The following is a 22915-nucleotide window of genomic DNA, read 5'->3' as shown; positions in this document are numbered from 1 at the left end:
CGATATAAACATTGGTACATATACCCCCCCACACACACCCACACACGCATATAAACATTGGTACATACCCCCCCCACATCGATATAAACATTGGTACATATACCCCCGACCCATACACACACATGCATATAAACATTGGTACATATCCCCCCACACATCCATATAAACATTGGTACATATCCCCCCCACACATCCATATAAACATTGGTACATACCCCCCCACACACACACACTTATTCATATAAACATTGGTACATACCCCCCCCCCACACACACACACACGCACAACACACACAAACACATCCATATAAACATTGGTACATATCCCCCCACAAACACACATCCATATAAACATTGGTACATACCCCCCCACGCACACGCATATAAACATTGGTACATATCCCCCCCACACATCCATATACACATTGGTACATATACCCCCCGACACACACACATCCATATAAACATTGGTACATATCCCCCCACACACACACATCCATATAAACATTGGCACATATCCCCCCCCCCCCACACACACACACAAACACACATCCATATAAACATTGGCACATATCCACCACCCCCCCAGACACACATGTCCATATAAACATTGGTACATATCCCCCCCACACACACACACATACATATAAACATTGGTACATATCCCCACACACACACACATCCATATAAACATTGGTACATATCCCCCCACACACCCATATAAACATTGTTACATAATCCCCCCCACACACACACAAACACATCAATATAAACATTGGTACATACCCCCACACACACACACACACACACATATCCATATAAACATTGGTACATACACCCCCCCCCCACACACATCTATATAAGCATTGGTACATATCCCCCCCACACACACACATCCGTATAAATATTGGTACCTATCCCCCCCCACACACACACATCCATATAAAAATTGGTACATATCCCCACACGCAAACACATCCATATAAACATTAGTACAAATCCCCCCCAGACACACATGTCCATATAAACATTGGTACATATCCCCCCACACACACATCCATATAAACATTGATACATATCCCCCCACACACACACATCAATATAAACATTGGTACATAATCCCCCCCCACACACACATCCATATAAACATTGATACATATACCCCCCCCCACACACACACGCATATAAACATTGGTACATATCCCCCCACACATCCATATAAACATTGGTACATATCCCCCCCACACATCGATATAAACATTGGTACATACACCCCCCCACACACACACATCTATATAAGTATTGGTACATATCCCCCCCACACACTCACATCCATATAAACATTGGTACATATCCCCCCACACACCCATATAAACATTGGTACATATCCCCCCCCACACACACATCCATATATATATATATAAACATTGGTTTATATCCCCCCCCACACACATCCATATAAACATTGGTACATACCCCCCCCACACACACATCCATATAAACATTGGCACATATCCCCCCCACACACACACACACACATACACATCCATATAAACATTGGTACATATCCCCCCCCCGCACACACACACACATCCATATAAACATTCGTACATATCCCCCCACACACACACATCCATATAAACATTGGTACATATCCCCCCCACACACACAAACACATCCATATAAACATTCGTACATATCCCCCCCCCCACACACACACATCCATATAAACATTCGTACATATCCCCCCACACACACACATCCATATAAACATTGGTACATATCCCCACACACACACACATCCATATAAACATTGGTACATATCCCCCCACACACCCATATAAACATTGTTACATACTCCCCCCCACACACACACAAACACATCAATATAAACATTGGTACATACCCCCCCCCCCACACACACACATATCCATATAAACATTGGTACATACACCCCCCCCACACACACATCTATATAAGCATTGGTACATATCCCCCACACACACACACATCCATATAAATATTGGTACCTATCCCCCCCCACACACACACATCCATATAAAAATTGGTACATATCCCCACACGCAAACACATCCATATAAACATTAGTACAAATCCCCCCCCAGACACACATGTCCATATAAACATTGGTACATATCCCCCCACACACACATCCATATAAACATTGGTACATATCCCCCCACACACACACATCAATATAAACATTGGTACATAATCCCCCCCACACACACATCCATATAAACATTGATACATATACCCCCCCCCCACACACACACGCATATAAACATTGGTACATATCCCCCCACACATCCAAATAAACATTGGTACATATCCCCCCACACATCGATATAAACATTGGTACATACACCCCCCCACACACACACATCTATATAAGTATTGGTACATATCCCCCCACACACTCACATCCATATAAACATTGGTACATATCCCCCCACACACCCATATAAACATTGGTACATATCCCCCCCACACACACATCCATATATATATATATAAACATTGGTTTATATCCCCCCCCCACACACATCCATATAAACATTGGTACATACCCCCCCCACACACACATCCATATAAACATTGGCACATATCCCCCCCCCACACACACACACACATACACATCCATATAAACATTGGTACATATCCCCCCCCCCCACACACACACACACATCCATATAAACATTCGTACATATCCCCCCACACACACACATCCATATAAACATTGGTACATATCCCCCCCCCACACACACACACATCCATATAAACATTCGTACATATCCCCCCCCCACACACACACACATCCATATAAACATTCGTACATATCCCCCCACACACACACATCCATATAAACATTGGTACATATCCCCCCCCCACACACACACACATCCATATAAACATTGGTACATATCCCCCCCACACACACACACACATCCATATAAACATTGGTACATACCCCCCCCCCCCACACACACACATATCCATATAAACATTGGTACATATCCCCCCCACCCACACACACATCCATATAAACATTGGTACATATCCCCCCCCCACACACACACACATCCATATAAACATTGGTACATATCCCCCCCACACACACACATCAATATAAACATTGGTACATAATCCCCCCCACACACACATCCATATAAACATTGATACATATACCCCCCCCCCACACACACACACGCATATAAACATTGGTACATATCCCCCCACACATCCATATAAACATTGGTACATATCCCCCCCACACATCGATATAAACATTGGTACATACACCCCCCCACACACACACATCTATATAAGTATTGGTACATATCCCCCCCACACACTCACATCCATATAAACATTGGTACATATCCCCCCACACACCCATATAAACATTGGTACATATCCCCCCACACACACACATCCATATATATATATATATATAAACATTGGTTTATATCCCCCCCACACACATCCATATAAACATTGGTACATACCCCCCCCCCCCACACACACATCCATATAAACATTGGCACATATCCCCCCCCCACACACACACACACATACACATCCATATAAACATTGGTACATATCCCCCCCCCCCACACACACACACACACACACACATCCATATAAACATTCGTACATATCCCCCCACACACACACATCCATATAAACATTGGTACATATCCCCCCCACACACACACACACATCCATATAAACTTTCGTACATATCCCCCCCACACACACACACACATCCATATAAACATTGGTACATATCCCCCCACACACACACATCCATATAAACATTGGTACATATCCCCCCCCCCACACACACACACATATCCATATAAACATTGGTACATATCCCCCCCACACACACACACACATCCATATAAACATTGGTACATATCCCCCCCCACACACACACAGATATCCATATAAACATTGGTACATATCCCCCCCACCCACACACACATCCATATAAACATTGGTACATATCCCCCCCCACACACACACACATCCATATAAACATTGGTACATATCCCCCCACACACACACATCCATATAAACATTGATACATATCCCCCCACACATCAATGTAAACATTTGTACATGTACCCCCCCACACACACACACACACACATATAAACATTGGTACATATCCCCCCACACATCCATATAAACATTGGTATATATCCCCCCCACACATCTATATAAACATTGGTACATACACCCCCCACACACACACACATCTATATAAGCATTGGTACATATCCCCCCCCACACACACACATCCATATAAACATTGGTACATATCCCCCCACACACCCATATAAACATTGGTACATATCCCCCCACACACACACATCCATATAAACATTGGTACATACCCCCACACAAACACATCCATATGAACAATGGCACATATCTCCCCCCCCCCACCCACACCCACATCCATATAACATTGGTACATATCCCCCCACACACACACACGTCCATATAAACATTAGTACATATCTCCCCCCCACACACACATCCATATAAACATTGGTACATACCCCCCCCACACACACACATCCATATAAACATTGGTACATACCCCCCCACACACACACACACAACACACACAAACACATCCATATAAACATTGGTACATATTCCCCCCACAAACACACATCCATATAAACATTGGTGCATATCCCCCCGACACATCCATATACACATTGGTATATATACCCCCCCCCCCCACACACACACACACATGCATATAAACATTGGTACATATCCCCCATCCCAAAAAACACAAACACATCTATATAAACTTTGGTACATATCCCCCCCACACACAAACACATCCATATAAACATTGGTACATATCCCCCCACAAACACACATCCATATAAACATTGGTACATACCCCCCCACGCACACGCATATAAACATTGGTACATATCCCCCCCACACATCCATATACACATTGGTACATATACCCCCCGACACACACACATCCATATAAACATTGGTACATATCCCCCCACACACACACATCCATATAAACATTGGCACATATTTCCCCCCCCCACACACACACATGTCCATATAAACATTGGTACATATCCCCCCACACACACACATACATATAAACATTGGTACATATCCCCACACACACACACATCCATATAAACATTGGCACATATCCACCCCCCCCCCAGACACACATGTCCATATAAACATTGGTACATATCCCCCCCCCCCCACACACACATACATATAAACATTGGTACATATCCCCACACACACACACATCCATATAAACATTGGTACATATCCCCCCACACACCCATATAAACATTGTTACATACTCCCCCCCACACACACACAAACACATCAATATAAACATTGGTACATACCCCCCCCCACACACACACACATATCCATATAAACATTGGTACATACACCCCCCACACACACATCTATATAAGCATTGGTACATATCCCCCCCACACACACACATCCATATAAATATTGGTACATATCCCCCCCACACACACACATCCATATAAACATTGGTACATATCCCCACACGCAAACACATCCATATAAACATTAGTACAAATCCCCCCCCAGACACACATGTCCATATAAACATTGGTACATATCCCCCCACACACACATCCATATAAACATTGGTACATAATCCCCCCCCCACACACACACACACACACACACACACGCATATAAACATTGGTACATATCCCCCCACACATCCATATAAACATTGGTACATATCCCCCCCACACATCGATATAAACATTGGTACATACACCCCCCCCACACACACACATCTATATAAGTATTGGTACATATCCCCCCCACACACTCACATCCATATAAACATTGGTACATATCCCCCCACACACCCATATAAACATTGGTACATATCCCCCCACACACACACATCCATATATATATATATAAACATTGGTTTATATCCCCCCACACACACACATCCATATAAACATTGGTACATACCCCCCCCCCCACACACACACACATCCATATAAACATTGGCACATATCCCCCCCCCCACACACACACACACATCCATATAAACATTGGTACATATCCCCCCCACACACACACATCCATATAAACATTCGTACATATCCCCCCACACACACACATCCATATAAACATTGGTACATATCCCCCCCCCCCACACACACACACATCCATATAAACATTGGTACATATCCCCCCCCCCCCCACACACACACATCCATATAAACATTCATACATATCCCCCCACACACACACATCCATATAAACATTGGTACATATCCCCCCCCCACACACACACATATCCATATAAACATTGGTACATATCCCCCCCACCCACACACACATCCATATAAACATTGGTACATATCCCCCCCCACACACACACACACATCCATATAAACATTGGTACATATCCCCCCCCCACACACACACATCCATATAAACATCGATACATATCCCCCCACACATCAATGTAAACATTTGTACATGTACCCCCCCACAAACACACACATATAAACATTGGTACATATCCCCCCACACATCCATATAAACATTGCTATATATCCCCCCCACACATCTATATAAACATTGGTACATACCCCCCCCCCCCCACACACACACACACACGTCTATATAAGCATTGGTACATATCCCCCCCCACGCACACACACACACATCCATATAAACATTCGTACATATCCCCCCACACACACACATCCATATAAACATTAGTACATATCCCCCCCACACACACACACATATCCATATAAACATTGGTACATATCCCCCCCACCCACACACACATCCATATAAACATTGGTACATATCCCCCCCCCCCCACACACACACACACACATCCATATAAACATTGGTACATATCCCCCCCCCACACACACACACACACACATCCATATAAACATTGATACATATCCCCCCACACATCAATGTAAACATTTGTACATGTACCCCCCCACAAACACACACACACACATATAAACATTGGTACATATCCCCCCACACATCCATATAAACATTGGTATATATCCCCCCCACACATCTATATAAACATTGGTACATACACCCCCCCCACACACACACACATCTATATAAGCATTGGTACATATCCCCCCCCCCACACACACACATCCATATAAATATTGGTACATATCCCCCCACACACCCATATAAACATTGGTACATATCCCCCCACACACACACATCCATATATATAAACATTGGTTTATATCCCCCCCACACACACACATCCATATAAACATTGGTACATACCCCCACACAAACACATCCATATAAACAATGGCACATATCTCCCCCCCCCCCCACCCACACCCACATCCATATAACATTGGTACATATCCCCCCCCCCACACACACACGTCCATATAAACATTAGTACATATCTCCCCCCCCACACACATCCATATAAACATTGGTACATACCCCCCCACACACACACACATCCATATAAACATTGGTACATACCCCCCACACACACACACAACACACACAAACACATCCATATAAACATTGGTACATATTCCCCTCACAAACACACATCCATATAAACATTGGTGCATATCCCCCCGACACATCCATATACACATTGGTACATATACCCCCCCACACACACATGCATATAAACATTGGTACATATCCCCCATCCCAAAAAACACAAACACATCTATATAAACTTTGGTACATATCCCCCCCACACACAAACACATCCATATAAACATTGGTACATATCCCCCCACAAACACACATCCATATAAACATTGGTACATACCCCCCCACGCACACGCATATAAACATTGGTACATATCCCCCCCACACATCCATATACACATTGGTACATATACCCCCCGACACACACACATCCATATAAACATTGGTACATATCCCCCCACACACACACATCCATATAAACATTGGCACATATCCCCCCCCCCCCACACACACACACACAAACACACATCCATATAAACATTGGCACATATCCACCCCCCCCAAGACACACATGTCCATATAAACATTGGTACATATCCCCCCCCCCACACACACACACATACATATAAACATTGGTACATATCCCCACACACACACACATCCATATAAACATTGGTACATATCCCCCCACACACCCATATAAACATTGTTACATACTCCCCCCCACACACACACAAACACATCAATATAAACATTGGTACATACCCCCCACACACACACACACATATCCATATAAACATTGGTACATACACCCCCCACACACACATCTATATAAGCATTGGTACATATCCCCCCCACACACACACATCCATATAAATATTGGTACATATCCCCCCCCACACACACACATCCATATAAACATTGGTACATATCCCCACACGCAAACACATCCATATAAACATTAGTACAAATCCCCCCCCCAGACACACATGTCCATATAAACATTGGTACATATCCCCCCACACACACATCCATATAAACATTGGTACATATCCCCCCCACACACACATCAATATAAACATTGGTACATAATCCCCCCCCACACACACACATCCATATAAACATTGATACATATACCACCCCCCCCCACACACACACACACGCATATAAACATTGGTACATATCCCCCCACACATCCATATAAACATTGGTACATATCCCCCCCCACACATCGATATAAACATTGGTACATACACCCCCCCCACACACACACATCTATATAAGTATTGGTACATATCCCCCCCACACACTCACATCCATATAAACATTGGTACATATCCCCCCACACACCCATATAAACATTGGTACATATCTCCCCACACACACACATCCATATATATATATATAAACATTGGTTTATATCCCCCCACACACACACATCCATATAAACATTGGTACATACCCCCCCCACACACACATCCATATAAACATTGGCACATATCCCCCCCCCCCCCCACACACACACACATCCATATAAACATTGGTACATATCCCCCACACACACACATCCATATAAACATTCGTACATATCCCCCCACACACACACATCCATATAAACATTGGTACATATCCCCCCCCCCACACACACACACACATCCATATAAACATTGGTACATATCCCCCACACACACACACACACATCCATATAAACATTCGTACATATCCCCCCACACACACACATCCATATAAACATTGGTACATATCCCCCCCCCCACACACACACATATCCATATAAACATTGGTACATATCCCCCCCACCCACACACACATCCATATACACATTGGTACATATCCCCCCCACACACACACACACATCCATATAAACATTGGTACATATCCCCCCCCACACACACACACACATCCATATAAACATTGATACATATCCCCCCACACATCAATGTAAACATTTGTACATGTACCCCCCACAAACACACACACACACATATAAACATTGGTACATATCCCCCCACACATCCATATAAACATTGGTATATATCCCCCCCACACATCTATATAAACATTGGTACATACACCCCCCCACACACACACACACATCTATATAAGCATTGGTACATATCCCCCCCCCACACACACATCCATATAAACATTGGTACATATCCCCCCACACACCCATATAAACATTGGTACATATCCCCCCACACACACACATCCATATATATAAAAATTGGTTTATATCCCCCCCACACACACATCCATATAAACATTGGTACATACCCCCACACAAACACATCCATATAAACATTGGCACATATCCCCCCCCCCCCCCCCCCCCACACACACACATCCATATAAACATTGGTACATATCCCCCCCACACACACACACATTCATATAAACATTCGTACATATCCCCCCACACACACACATCCATATAAACATTGGTACATATCCCCCCCACACACACACACACATCCATATAAACATTGGTACATATCCCCCCCCCCCCCCCCACACACACACACACATCCATATAAACATTCGTACATATCCCCCCACACACACACATCCATATAAACATTGGTACATATTCCCCCCCACACACACACACATATCCATATAAACATTGGTACATATCCCCCCCACCCACACACACATCCATATAAACATTGGTACATATCCCCCCCCCCACACACACACACATCCATATAAACATTGATACATATCCCCCCACACATCAATGTAAACATTTGTACATGTACCCCCCCCACAAACACACACACACATATAAACATTGGTACATATCCCCCCACACATCCATATAAACATTGGTATATATCCCCCCCACACATCTATATAAACATTGGTACATACACCCCCCCCCCCACACACACACATCTATATAAGCATTGGTACATACCCCCCCCCCCCCCCCCCACACACATCCATATAAACATTGGTACATATCCCCCCACACACCCATATAAACATTGGTACATATCCCCCCCCCACACACACACATCCATATATATAAACATTGGTTTATATCCCCCCCCCACACACACATCCATATAAACATTGGTACATACCCCCACACAAACACATCCATATAAACAATGGCACATATCCCCCCCCCCACCCACACCCACATCCATATAACATTGGTACATATCCCCCCCCCACACACACGTCCATATAAACATTAGTACATATCTCCCCCCCCACACACATCCATATAAACATTGGTACATACCCCCCCCCCACACACACACATCCATATAAACATTAGTACATACCCCCCACACACACACACACACACAACACACACAAACACATCCATATAAACATTGGTACATATTCCCCCCACAAACACACATCCATATAAACATTGGTGCATATCCCCCCAACACATCCATATACACATTGGTACATATACCCCCCCCCCCCCCCACACACACACACACACACACACATGCATATAAACATTGGTACATATCCCCCATCCCAAAAAACACAAACACATCTATATAAACTTTGGTACATATCCCCCCACACACAAACACATCCATATAAACATTGGTACCTACCCCCCCACACCAATGTTCATATAGATGTGTGTGTGGGGGGTGATATGTACCAATGTTTATATGGATGTATGTGTGTGGGGGAATATATACCAATGTTTATATGGGTGTGTATGGGGGGATTTGTACTTATGTTTATGTGGATGTGTGTGTGGGGGGGGGATATGTACTTATGTTTATATGGATGTGTGTGTGTGGGGGGGATATGTACCAATTTTTATATGGGTGTGTGTGGGGGGATATGTACTGAATGATGTTTATATGGATTGTGCCCATGTGTGGGTAAAGCATACATTTCTTTGGGTGCACTATATATTTGTCTGTCTATGAGTATGTTGCATAGAGGGTACAACTCAGGTAACCATGATTATATATACAAGGTTCTTTTGCACAGATATAAATATATAGAGGAGAAATGGAATCAAATGGAATCTCTTGACTCTTTAATCTTTCATTCCGTGGTGAGAATCTGGCGGTGAGAATCTTGTCCGCCTCCAAAGTATGGAATATTGGGTGCGTAACCCCAATGTAGAAATGTCAGTAGACTAGTCTTCTTATCCCAGCATCAGGTGGAAATCAGTGTGAAGGACAATACATATATATATAAGCATCCAAACACCAACTCCTTCCCACAGCTGGACATCCGCCTGGGTGCAGACTTGAACAAAATACAGGAACCAAAAAAGATGCACTCTCAGGTCTTTTATAAGTAGAATAAAGATTTACTTTATTTGTGGAACGTTTTTGGGGATCAAGTCCCCTTCGTCAGTTGCTGACGAAGGGGACTTGATCCCCGAAAACGTTCCACAAATAAAGTAAATCTTTATTCTACTTATAAAAGACCTGAGAGTGCATCTTTTTTGGTTCATATATATATATATATATATATATATATATATATATATATACACACACACACACACATCTGTACTGTATATATACATATAGCTTGCAAGCGATTACTAATAAGGCTTTTTTTGTAGCACGCCCATAGAAGTCTTTGGGGAGAGGGAGTTGCGATATCCAGAGTCCTTAGCAAAAAACTCAGGCGCTAACTTTTTACTCTCAACTTGAGTGCAGTTAGCGCACAAGCAAAAAAAAGATTTAGAGCGCCACTTGTAATCTGGTCCATTGCATGTAAAAATCAAATGGAGCACGGATCCAGATAGAATGGTATAAAAATGTATTTTAAAGTGTATCAGATAAAAGCAGCCAATCTGTCACATATTTATAAAAGTAATGGTCGGGAACTACTAGATCTTACGTGTTTCAGATCACACAGGTGTTTTAATCATAAAAAAAATATTGTAAAGAAAGAATTGAATGTTGGAAACCAAATAATCACTTATCACTAGATAACATTGTAGCTGATTCATAAAAAGTTAATAAGATCATAAAACACAATTAGTAACTGTAAAGTGGAAGACAGCTCTCCCTGTGAGTTACCATCTGATATACTACAATTATTTGCAAGGTGCTCTACAAGAGACGTTGGCTTGTGTCAAGTTTTTCCTAAGTTATCCACCCACAAAAGTGTAGCAGAATACATAAGTGCAGCTTAAAAAAAAATATAGCTAATATTAAAAATGTTTTTATTGCTCAAATTATCATTAAATTATGCAATTAATTTGTGCTTTGGATATCTATATTTCAGATAAAGCTGGCACTCACTATATTTTTCAAGTGTTTTATTGTGCACAAATCAGATATAGTGACATTCCAGGGATTTCATTCCTTCTTCAGACATAGGGGCCCATTTATCAAGCTCCGTATGGAGCTTGAAGGGACGTGTTCCTGGCGAGCCTTCAGACTCGCCAGAAACACCAGTTATGAAGCAGCGCTTTAAAGACTGCTGCTCCAAAACCTTTCCACCAGCTCTGAGGCAGACAGAGATCTCGTGAAATCAACCCGATCGAATACAATTGGGTTGAGTGACACCCTCTGCTAGCGGCCGATTGGGGCGGCGTTGCACCAGCAGTTCACAAGAGCTGCCGGTGCAGCGCTGAATGCGGAGAGCGTATTGATCTTTGCATTCAGTGATGTGTGTCGGACATGATCCGCTGATTACAAGTGGCTGGTTATTGCTACCTCAAACTCGCGGTAGCAATTAGCGCTCAGAAAGTTAACCAGAGATCAGATTTTCTAAAAGTGCCCCAAATGCCACCACAATGGAAGGTCTTGTAGCATTTGTTTTTTAAAAAAAAAAAAATACTGCACTGGGCAGTGTTAAGGGGTTAAAAGTTGGCAGGCGTGGGGTGTTAGGAAAAAATGGCACTGAAAAGTGCCTTTACATTGCGGTCTTTGGGAACTGTGTGTTCTCTGTAAATATATACTGTATATGTAAATGCTTATATATATATATATATATATATATATATATATATATATATATATATATATATATATATATAGTTATGTGCTACTTACCCCTTTCGTTGCGCTTAGGTTCTGTGTATAACAGCATCAGAACAAGGCTCCCATTGGTGCCTATGAAAGTGCACTCTCGTAAGCGCAATGCTTTCGTGCAATACGAACGTGAGGTTTTGTTCGCATTGGACCTAACTCATAATACTAGCGCACATTTGCGTGTACTGGTATTACTCAGTGGATCGCAAAATATTGCTTTAGTAATCTGGCCCTAAGTAGGGTTGAGAGTATATCATCTATGTGTGTGTGTGTGTGTATATATATATATATAAAAGCAAAAGTTCAAAAGGTATAAGCACTCTCACCACCGTCCTACAACTGCCAGGGTGCTCTTAAAAGGTATGCAGCAAGAAAACAAAGTCAAGTACTCACTGGACTGGATATCAGTGTGAAATATTTATATATGTTTTCTTGAGATATATATACTGAGTATATATATATATATATATATATATATATATATATATATATATATGTGTGTTTTTATATATATATATATATATATATATATAAGAGCACTCTCACCTAATACACAGCTGCCAGAGTGCCAGCAGGTTAAATATATATACTGTATATATATAGCGTCATGCTTATTTCATTAAATACATTTTGAAAAGACCAGTGAGTGCCTTCATATATTTTGTATATATATATATATATATATATATATATATATATATATATATATATATATATATATATATATATATATATATATATATATATATATATATATATATATATAGATATATAAAAATATATACACATATATAAATATATACACATGCATGCACACAGTCTAGTATTTTTATTATTGGTTATGATTTTCTATGAACTGACTGAATGCATCTTCTCCAGTGATCTAGTTGATCTTAATTGCTTTGAGTAAGTAATTAAAGTTAAATTAACTTAAGTAGATTAAAATGAGCATACACAAAATGTGGATATATTCAGATACACACTTTATTAAGTAGCTATTAGACTGACTCAAATTGATCTGCATGCCGATGAGCAGTCAGGTCTAGACAACATCAACCGTTGACTAGATTTTGAGGATAAGTGGATTGTTTGGTAGTAATTAATATTCTTAAATTGTTTTGCAGCGGAACCTGATTTGGTGACAATAGACTTACAGAAAGAAATGGAAGTAGGGACAACATACAATATCACCTGCAATGTTAATAACGTGGCTCCTGTACAGGATCTTATGGTGAAATGGACAAGAGAAGGGGAAGAGATCAACACTAAATCGTTTAAACAGGAGACCAAAAGGGGAATAACTAATGTTTCAGTGACACATGAAATTGTGGCTCAGCGAAGTGACAATCTTCAGAACTTCTCCTGTAGTGCCTTACTAAATGTGGATAAAACACGCATTACATCTTCTAGTGCAACAATTAGGACATATGGTAAGTTACACTGTGGTAAGTTACACCGCAGTAGGTTAGTTTTATCACTGTTAGTTACACCAAAGTTAGTTACATTGCAGTAAGTTAATTAATTACACTGCAGTAAGTTTGTTACATCACAGTAAGTTATACCACAGTTAGTTACACTGCAGTAAGTTAGTTACACTGCAGTAAGTTAGTTTCATCATGGTTAGTTACACCAAAGTTAGTTACATTGCAGTAAGTTAATTACACTGCCGTAAGTTTGTTACATCACAGTAAGTTACAATGCAGTAAGTTAGTTACACCACAGTAAGTTAGTTACACCACTGTTAGTTACACCACAGTAAGTTAGTTTCATCATGGTTAATTACACCACAGTAAGTTAGTTGCATCACTGTTAGTTACACCACAGTAAGTTATACCACAGTAAGTTAGTTACACTGCAGTAAGTTAGTTACACCACAGTAAGTTAGTTTCATCATGGTGAGTTACACCACAGTAAGTTAGTTTCATCACTGTTAGTTACACCATAGTAAGTTATACCACAGTAAGTTACACTGCAGTAAGTTAGTTACACTGCAGTAAGTTAGTTTCATCATGGTTAGTTACACTGCAGTAAGTTAGTTACACCACAGTAAGTTAGTTTCATCATGGTTAGTTAAACCACAGTAAGTTACACTGCAGTAAGTTAGTTACACCACAGTAAGTTAGTTTCATCATGGTTAGTTACACTGCAGTAAGTTAGTTACACCACAGTAAGTTACACTGCAGTAAGTTAGTTACACCACAGTAAGTTACACTGCAGTAAGTTACTTACACTGCAGTAAGTTTGTTACATCACAGTAAGTTACACTGCAGTAAGTTAGTTACACCACAGTAAGTTACATTGCAGTAAGTTAATTACACTGCAGTAAGTTTGTTACACCACAGTAAGTTACACTGCAGTAAGTTACACTGCAGTAAGTTAGTTTCATCATGGTTAGTTACACCACAGTAAGTTAATTACACTGGAGTAAGTTTGTTACATCACAGTATGTTACACTGCAGTAAGTTAGTTTCATCATGGTTAGTTACACCACAGTAAGTTAATTACACTGCAGTAAGTTAGTTTCATCACTGTTAGTTACACCACAGTAAGTTATACCACAGTAAGTTACACTGCAGTAAGTTAGTTACACTGCAGTAAGTTAGTTTCATCATGGTTAGTTACACTACAGTAAGTTAGTTACAGCACAGTAAGTTAGTTTCATCATGGTTAGTTACACCACAGTAAGTTACACTGCAGTAAGTTAGTTACACCACAGTAAGTTAATTACACTGCAGTAAGTTAATTACACTGCAGTAAGTTTGTTACACCACAGTAAGTTACTCTGCAGTAAGTTAGTTACACCACAGTAAGTTACATTGCAGTAAGTTAATTACACTGCAGTAAGTTTGTTACACCACAGTAAGTTACACTGCATTAAGTTACACTGCAGTAAGTTAGTTTCATCATGGTTAGTTACACCACAGTAAGTTAATTACACTGCAGTAAGTTTGTTACATCACAGTAAGTTACATCACAGTAAGTTAGTTACACTGCAGTAAGTTAGTTACATCACAGTAAGTTAGTTACACCACAGTAAGTTACACCACAGTAATTTACACTGCATTAAGTTACACCACAGTAAGTTAGTTACACCACAGTAAGTTACACCACAGTAAGTTAGTTACACCACAGTAAGTTACACTGCAGTAAGTTAGTTACACTGCAGTAAGTTACACTGCAGTAAGTTAGTTACACTGCAGTAAGTTAGTTACACCACAGTAAGTTACACTGCAGTAAGTTAGTTACACTGCAGTAAGTTAGTTACACCACAGTAAGTTAGTTACACTGCAGTAAGTTACACCACAGTAAGTTAGTTTAATCATGGTTAGTTACACCACAGTAAGTGATGTTTGCCCTACATAATGTTACTTACAAAATTGGCATTCCAAAAGGTACATCACAAATTCTGTGCCACAATTTGCATAATGTTTTATCTTAAATTCAACCGGAGTGACTGAACTCAGGTTGAATTGGGTCATCTTATAGATCCTTGATGAATGTTCCTTGAGGGATACAAATAGCTTTTATAAATATCTTTAATATATTTCTTATTTTATTTTCCAAAATATAAGAATAGATGAAGGCTTAGGTATATGTGCAAGAGATATATACATATTTGTTTGACAGTGTAATGTATCATAAGTTCCAGGTTCTGGTGTAGTATGTTATGTGTTGATTGGTCCCTGGTCCTTTATATATGCTATAGACAAACAAGGGAATGAAGCAAATGAGATGATAGAAATACATTAGAAAGTTGTTATAAAATGTCATGTCTAAATCATGAAATGAAAAACTTGGGTTTCATGTCCCTTTAATAAGAAAAGTAATATGGAAAGTTGTTAAACATTGTACGCTGTATCTAAGTGATTTAAAGGGACATCAACCCCAGTTTGACTGATTCAGTAATAGTTCTGTACTTTTCATGTTATTGCCTTTTTTATTTCATGACAATGCATTGTAGTTATAGCGCTGTACTGATTGCCTTCAGTTAAAGGGACATGAAACCCAAAATTGTTCTCTCTTGATTCAGACAGAACATACTATTTTATACAACTTTCCAATTTGCTTCTATTATTAAATTTGCTTCATTCTCTTATTATCATTTGTCAAAGGTGCAGCAATGCACTACTGGGAGATAGCTGAACACTGTGGGTGAGACAATGACAAGAGGCACACATGTGCAGCCACCAATCAACTGCTAGCTCCAAGTAGTGCATTGCTCCTTTTGAACCTACATAGGTATGCTTTTTTGACAAAGGATACAAAAATAACAAAGCAAATTAGATAATAGACGTAAATTGCAAAGTTGTTTAAACTTGCATGCGCTATCTGAATCATGAAAGAAAATATTTGGGTGTTATGTCCCTTTAAAGGGATTAGAAACAGTTTCAGATAGTGATGCACTGAAACCAAAAATCCAGGATGCACTTGGCCAAAAACCAAAACTGAAAATGTTTTTTTTTGGCATAAATAGACTTTTAAATTAATGAATCTGAATTGAAAAACTGCAAGCCAATAAAATAAAATAACACTTTTATTAAAAGTAACACACTTAAACTGGACAAAAAATATCTTAAAACAATAAAATGCTACACAATGATTTTACCAAGAAAAAAAAACAGGCAAAAAAAACAAAACTGAAAAAAAACTATAGTGCCATTGTCGCCCAAAATGTTTTTGCAACCGAAATTTCAGTGCATCCCTTTTAAATATCAATATACTGTATTATTCTTTATTTAGTTTATTTAGTTTATTCTAGAAAACTATTATTATCTGCAAAACAGTAAGTCAAGTAATGAACTTAAACAGCAGCTTTAGGTTAGCATTAAATTTGAAATATGCTACACAATAATTTTAGCTAAAATAACAGGGGAAAAAAAAGAAAACCGAAATCACCGAAAATGCCATTTTTGGCTAAAACGTTTCTGCGGACGAAATTTCGGTGCATTCCTAGATTCAGATTATAGTTAAACAGTTTTGCAAAATATTTTTATAATTTATCTTCCCTCCTTTTTCTGTAAATTAAGTAGGAAGAATTTTCCAATTGAGACAACTGGAAAGGAACATAGCAGAATTCACAAGCCCAGCTTTGTTCTATATCTGTCCTTAATTAGATTCTGCAGAAATTAACAGACAAAGAACTGCAAAACAGTGGTAATGTTACTAACATAAATGGCCGTGGCTAACTGTGTTTACTCCATATGTAATAATTTATTTTAAAGCTTCAGGAAAATATTGTAATTAAAGATGTTTACTGTCTCTTTCAATGTTTAGTGCAAAAAAATGAAACATTATTATTGGTTAAAGCGCTTACTCAAATCAAATTTAGTTTTATGATTCAGATAAAGCATGCAATTAAAAAAAATCAATATACTTCAGTTATAAAACGTGCACAATCTTTTTATACGCTCACTTTCTAAGGCTCCAGCTCCCATTGAGCGTGTACAAAAGTATACAGTATATACGTATATACATTTTGTGATTGCCTGATAGCTGTCACATGGTACAAAGAAAATTGGATTAAATTTGAAATTTGCCAGAAAATATTCTACTGTTCATTTCAAATTCGAAGTAAGTGCTAGTGCATTGTATTTTTATTGTGCATATAAAGTGATGGTAATCTTTACATGTTTTTAAAAACGGGATGCTCTGTAACTTACAGTTTCATATAGCCATGCTAGTCTAAAACCCTGCACTGCAGCTGCCCACTTCAAAATTCATATTTTTTGGTGAGCAAATGGTTTGAACCGTTCTCCAATCGGAGCTCTAGCCGTACGGCACTTTTTTTGTAGCTAGAGTGCGGATGGGAGAACAGTTCAAACCGTTAGCTCACCAAAAAATATTTAAAGTCCCTGTAAAATATCGATTAGATTCAGGACCTGATTTTAAAACATGTAAAGTTTACCATCACTTTAACTAGATACTGTATGTAATGGTGACAAGTAAAGGTATGTTGGATACAATTTACCTGCAAGCTAATAATATAATATCCTATTTTTATTAGATTTATCTGCAGAACCTCAGATCCTCATAAAAAAATGGATTCAGAAAGGAGATACAGTGCCAGCAACATGTAAAATTACAGACACTTTCCCCGCTGAAAATGTTAAAATACAAATATTATTTAATAACGCTGATGTCCTTGTGAGAACCGAGCAGGAAGCAAATGGCACAGTGCTGGGACACGCAAATCTAGATATGAATCATTCTGGAATTTATGATGTTACATGTCTTGCAAGCTTACAGGGCCTTTCAAAGAAAACCAATGAGACTGTAAATGTTTATGGTAAGTTCATTCAATACTAATAATCAATTAAGAATTAAAGGGACATCAAACACTTTGAGATGGTAATATAAAATAAATTGTATATATATATATATATATATATATATATATATATATATATATATATATATAAAATAAACTCTGCAATATACTTTCATTGTTTATTTTGTCCCCTTTTCCCTGTAATTCCATTCTGAAATTGTGAGCTTTTCAGTTCCTGTTGTGCAGAACACTGTTATATTACACACACTATAATGGAAGTGCAGAACACTGTTATATTACACACAGCCATTGGCTGCACACTATAGTGATCTATTTATAACTGCAATTGGCCACAGCAGAGATTTAATAAGCAGCAGAAGCTCCTTATCTTGTCCACAACCTTTTAGGTGATTGACACCCTCTGCTAGCGGCCGATTGGCTGCGAATATGGAGGGGACGTCAGTGCACAAGCATTTCAGAAGAAATGCTTGTGCAAAGTTAAATCGCTGTCAGCATTTAGCCATGCCGGGCAGACATGATTCGCTGCATTTGTTAAATTTACCCCTAGAACTTATTTTGTAACTATTTAAACAGCTAATGAAACTTTTAAAAAATACATCTACAGGTTATTCTCAGACTAATCTTTTCTTTGTATGCATCATTTTTTTTTTCTAACTTTTTTTTAGTGTTTAATGTCCTTTTAGGAAGAAAAAGAAAATAGTGTTTATATGCACTCATCATTTAAATGTAATTAAAGGGATATTAAACAGTGCTCCTTTGGTGAAAACAAATAGGCTAAATCAAAGTAAACCTAAAAAGAAACAGATTGTGTAATAAAAAAAACAGCAAACAAAACTGCCTCTGCCCCTAGAGTGATAAGTGAGCCGACATCTTTAAAACTTAGGTTTTATTCTGACTGATCTAGGCAAATCTGACTCCCTGTTATCTAGTCTATCCACTTAAAGGGACATTCAAGCCTAAATAAACTTTTACTATTCAGAAAGAGCTTGAAGTTTCCAATTTACTTCCATTATCAATTTTTTTTTATATTCATACTGTCTGAGGAACAAGATCATACTGAGCATGTGCACAAGCTCACAGAGAATACCTATACTAGTCTGTGATTGGCTGATGTCTTTCACATGATACAGGGGGCTGGAAAATGGGAGAAAAAATAAATAAATTTGTCAGGAAAAAACCTACTGCTTATTTTAAAAATTCAGAGTAAGTGTTATTACATTGTACTCAGGGTCGGCTCCAGAACTAATTAAATGGGGGGGGAATTTTTTTTCACGAGGGGGCACGCATTTAAAAAGCATGTATGAGAGTCAAAATAAGAGCAGACCTACTGTGGCAGTCCAGGGGTTACATTTATCAGATATCTGGCTGTGCAGGAGTTAGATTTGTTTATATTTCTGGAAGTGCAGCGGTTACATGTGTCATATCTCAAGGAGTATAGGGGTTACATTTATAAGTTGTCTGGCAGTGCCGCAGCAGTTACATTTACCAGATTTATGGCAGTGCAGGGGTTACATTTGTCATATCTCAGGAATGTCTCCCACATATGACACAGCCAGTGGACACTGTTTGCATGTGTAGCTCTACCAATGACCCTACTAATGATCAAATAAGCTTTTACGTGGCAATAAGAGTGCCAAGCAGTACATTACTTGTACAGATATTATTAATGATATTTACCAGCACACACACAGTATATACAGTATGTATATACACACAAATTATATATATAGACACACACACGGTATATATGTATAGACACACATACGTTACATTAAACAGAGATTTTTTTTCTCCACTTCAAAAAAAGACCTGAGAGTGCATTTGTTTCCATGGTATATATATATATATATATATATATATATATATATATATATATATATATATATAAAACAACCTTGGGGACAAATAGGAGATGTTTTGAAACATGTAAATAATAAACATAAGGCTATTTCACTCATTGTCCCACAGCTACATTTGAAGTGTGTGTATTTGAGCACCTATAATCTGACACACATTTTACACTGATCACTGCAGATAAAGCAGGCACAATGCACACTTTTTTTGTGTGACCTGCAGTGGGGAAACCAAGGAATTCCCAATTTGCTTCTTTATCTTTGGCTGAAAGGATATAAAGCACAATAGGGAAGGGATATTACTCTCACACACACATTGGTTATACGGATGTGTTTTCACAAAATTACTTCTGCCTTCCCTCTCACTGACTGTTAGCTTCTCCCAGCACTTCCTGCAGAGGTCTGATGATGTCATCATCTCACTTCAACTCTGTAGTAAGTGGGCTAGCAGGAGGAGGGGAATTGCAAGCCCTAGGTTAACTGTGAGAGCACCAGCAGGGAAATGCAACTTTATTTGTTATCTGGTTGTAAATAGAGGAGAGTAAAGAGATTAGCTGGGCCCTCCAGTGGCGGAAAATGGGGGATGCGACATTTGGGACCCTGGACGTTCCGTCACTTTTAAAATGTAAAAAAAATAAAAAAAAAAAACAAAAACAAACTTTTTTTTAACCTCTTAATGACCGGAACATTTTTCAATTTTCTTACCCTTAATGACAATGGCTATTTTTACATTTCTGTGGTGTTTGTGTTCAGCTATAATTTTCCTCTTACTCATTTACTGTACCCACACATATTATATACCGTTTTTCTCGCCATTAAATGGACTTTCTAAATATACCATTATTTTCATTATATCTTATAATTTACTATAAAAAAAAATATAAAATATGAGGAAAAAATGGAAAAAACACACTTTTTCTAACTTTGACCCCCAAAATCTGTTACACATCTACAACCACTAAAAAACACCCATGCTAAATAGTTTCTAAATTTTGTCCTGAGTTTAGAAATACCCAATGTTTACATGTTCTTTGCTTTTTTTGTAAGTTATAGGGCCATAAATACAAGTAGCACTTTGCTATTTCTAAACCACTTTTTTTTCAAAATTAGCGCTAGTTACATTGGAACACTGATATCTGTCAGGAATACCTGAATATCCATTGACATGTATATATTTTTTTTTAGAAGACATCCCAAAGTAT

General features: G+C 39.1%; 1 protein-coding gene across 3 annotated transcripts in view; it reads left to right on the top strand.

Annotated features, from left to right (window-relative positions):
* The window catches only part of LOC128663612 (intercellular adhesion molecule 5), a 264464-nt gene that overhangs the window by 139395 nt on the left and 102154 nt on the right, over positions 1-22915 (top strand). For all 3 annotated transcript variants that reach the window (XM_053718019.1, XM_053718017.1, XM_053718018.1), the window contains 2 exons: positions 14696-15001; positions 19576-19857. In XM_053718019.1, coding sequence (XP_053573994.1) covers positions 14696-15001; positions 19576-19857 — 588 coding nt within the window. The remainder of the gene's footprint in view (positions 1-14695; positions 15002-19575; positions 19858-22915) is intronic.

Source organism: Bombina bombina, chromosome 6, assembly GCF_027579735.1.
Source record: "Bombina bombina isolate aBomBom1 chromosome 6, aBomBom1.pri, whole genome shotgun sequence".
Classification (NCBI taxonomy): domain Eukaryota; kingdom Metazoa; phylum Chordata; class Amphibia; order Anura; family Bombinatoridae; genus Bombina; species Bombina bombina.
This window is presented reverse-complemented; position numbering and strand designations above follow the sequence as displayed.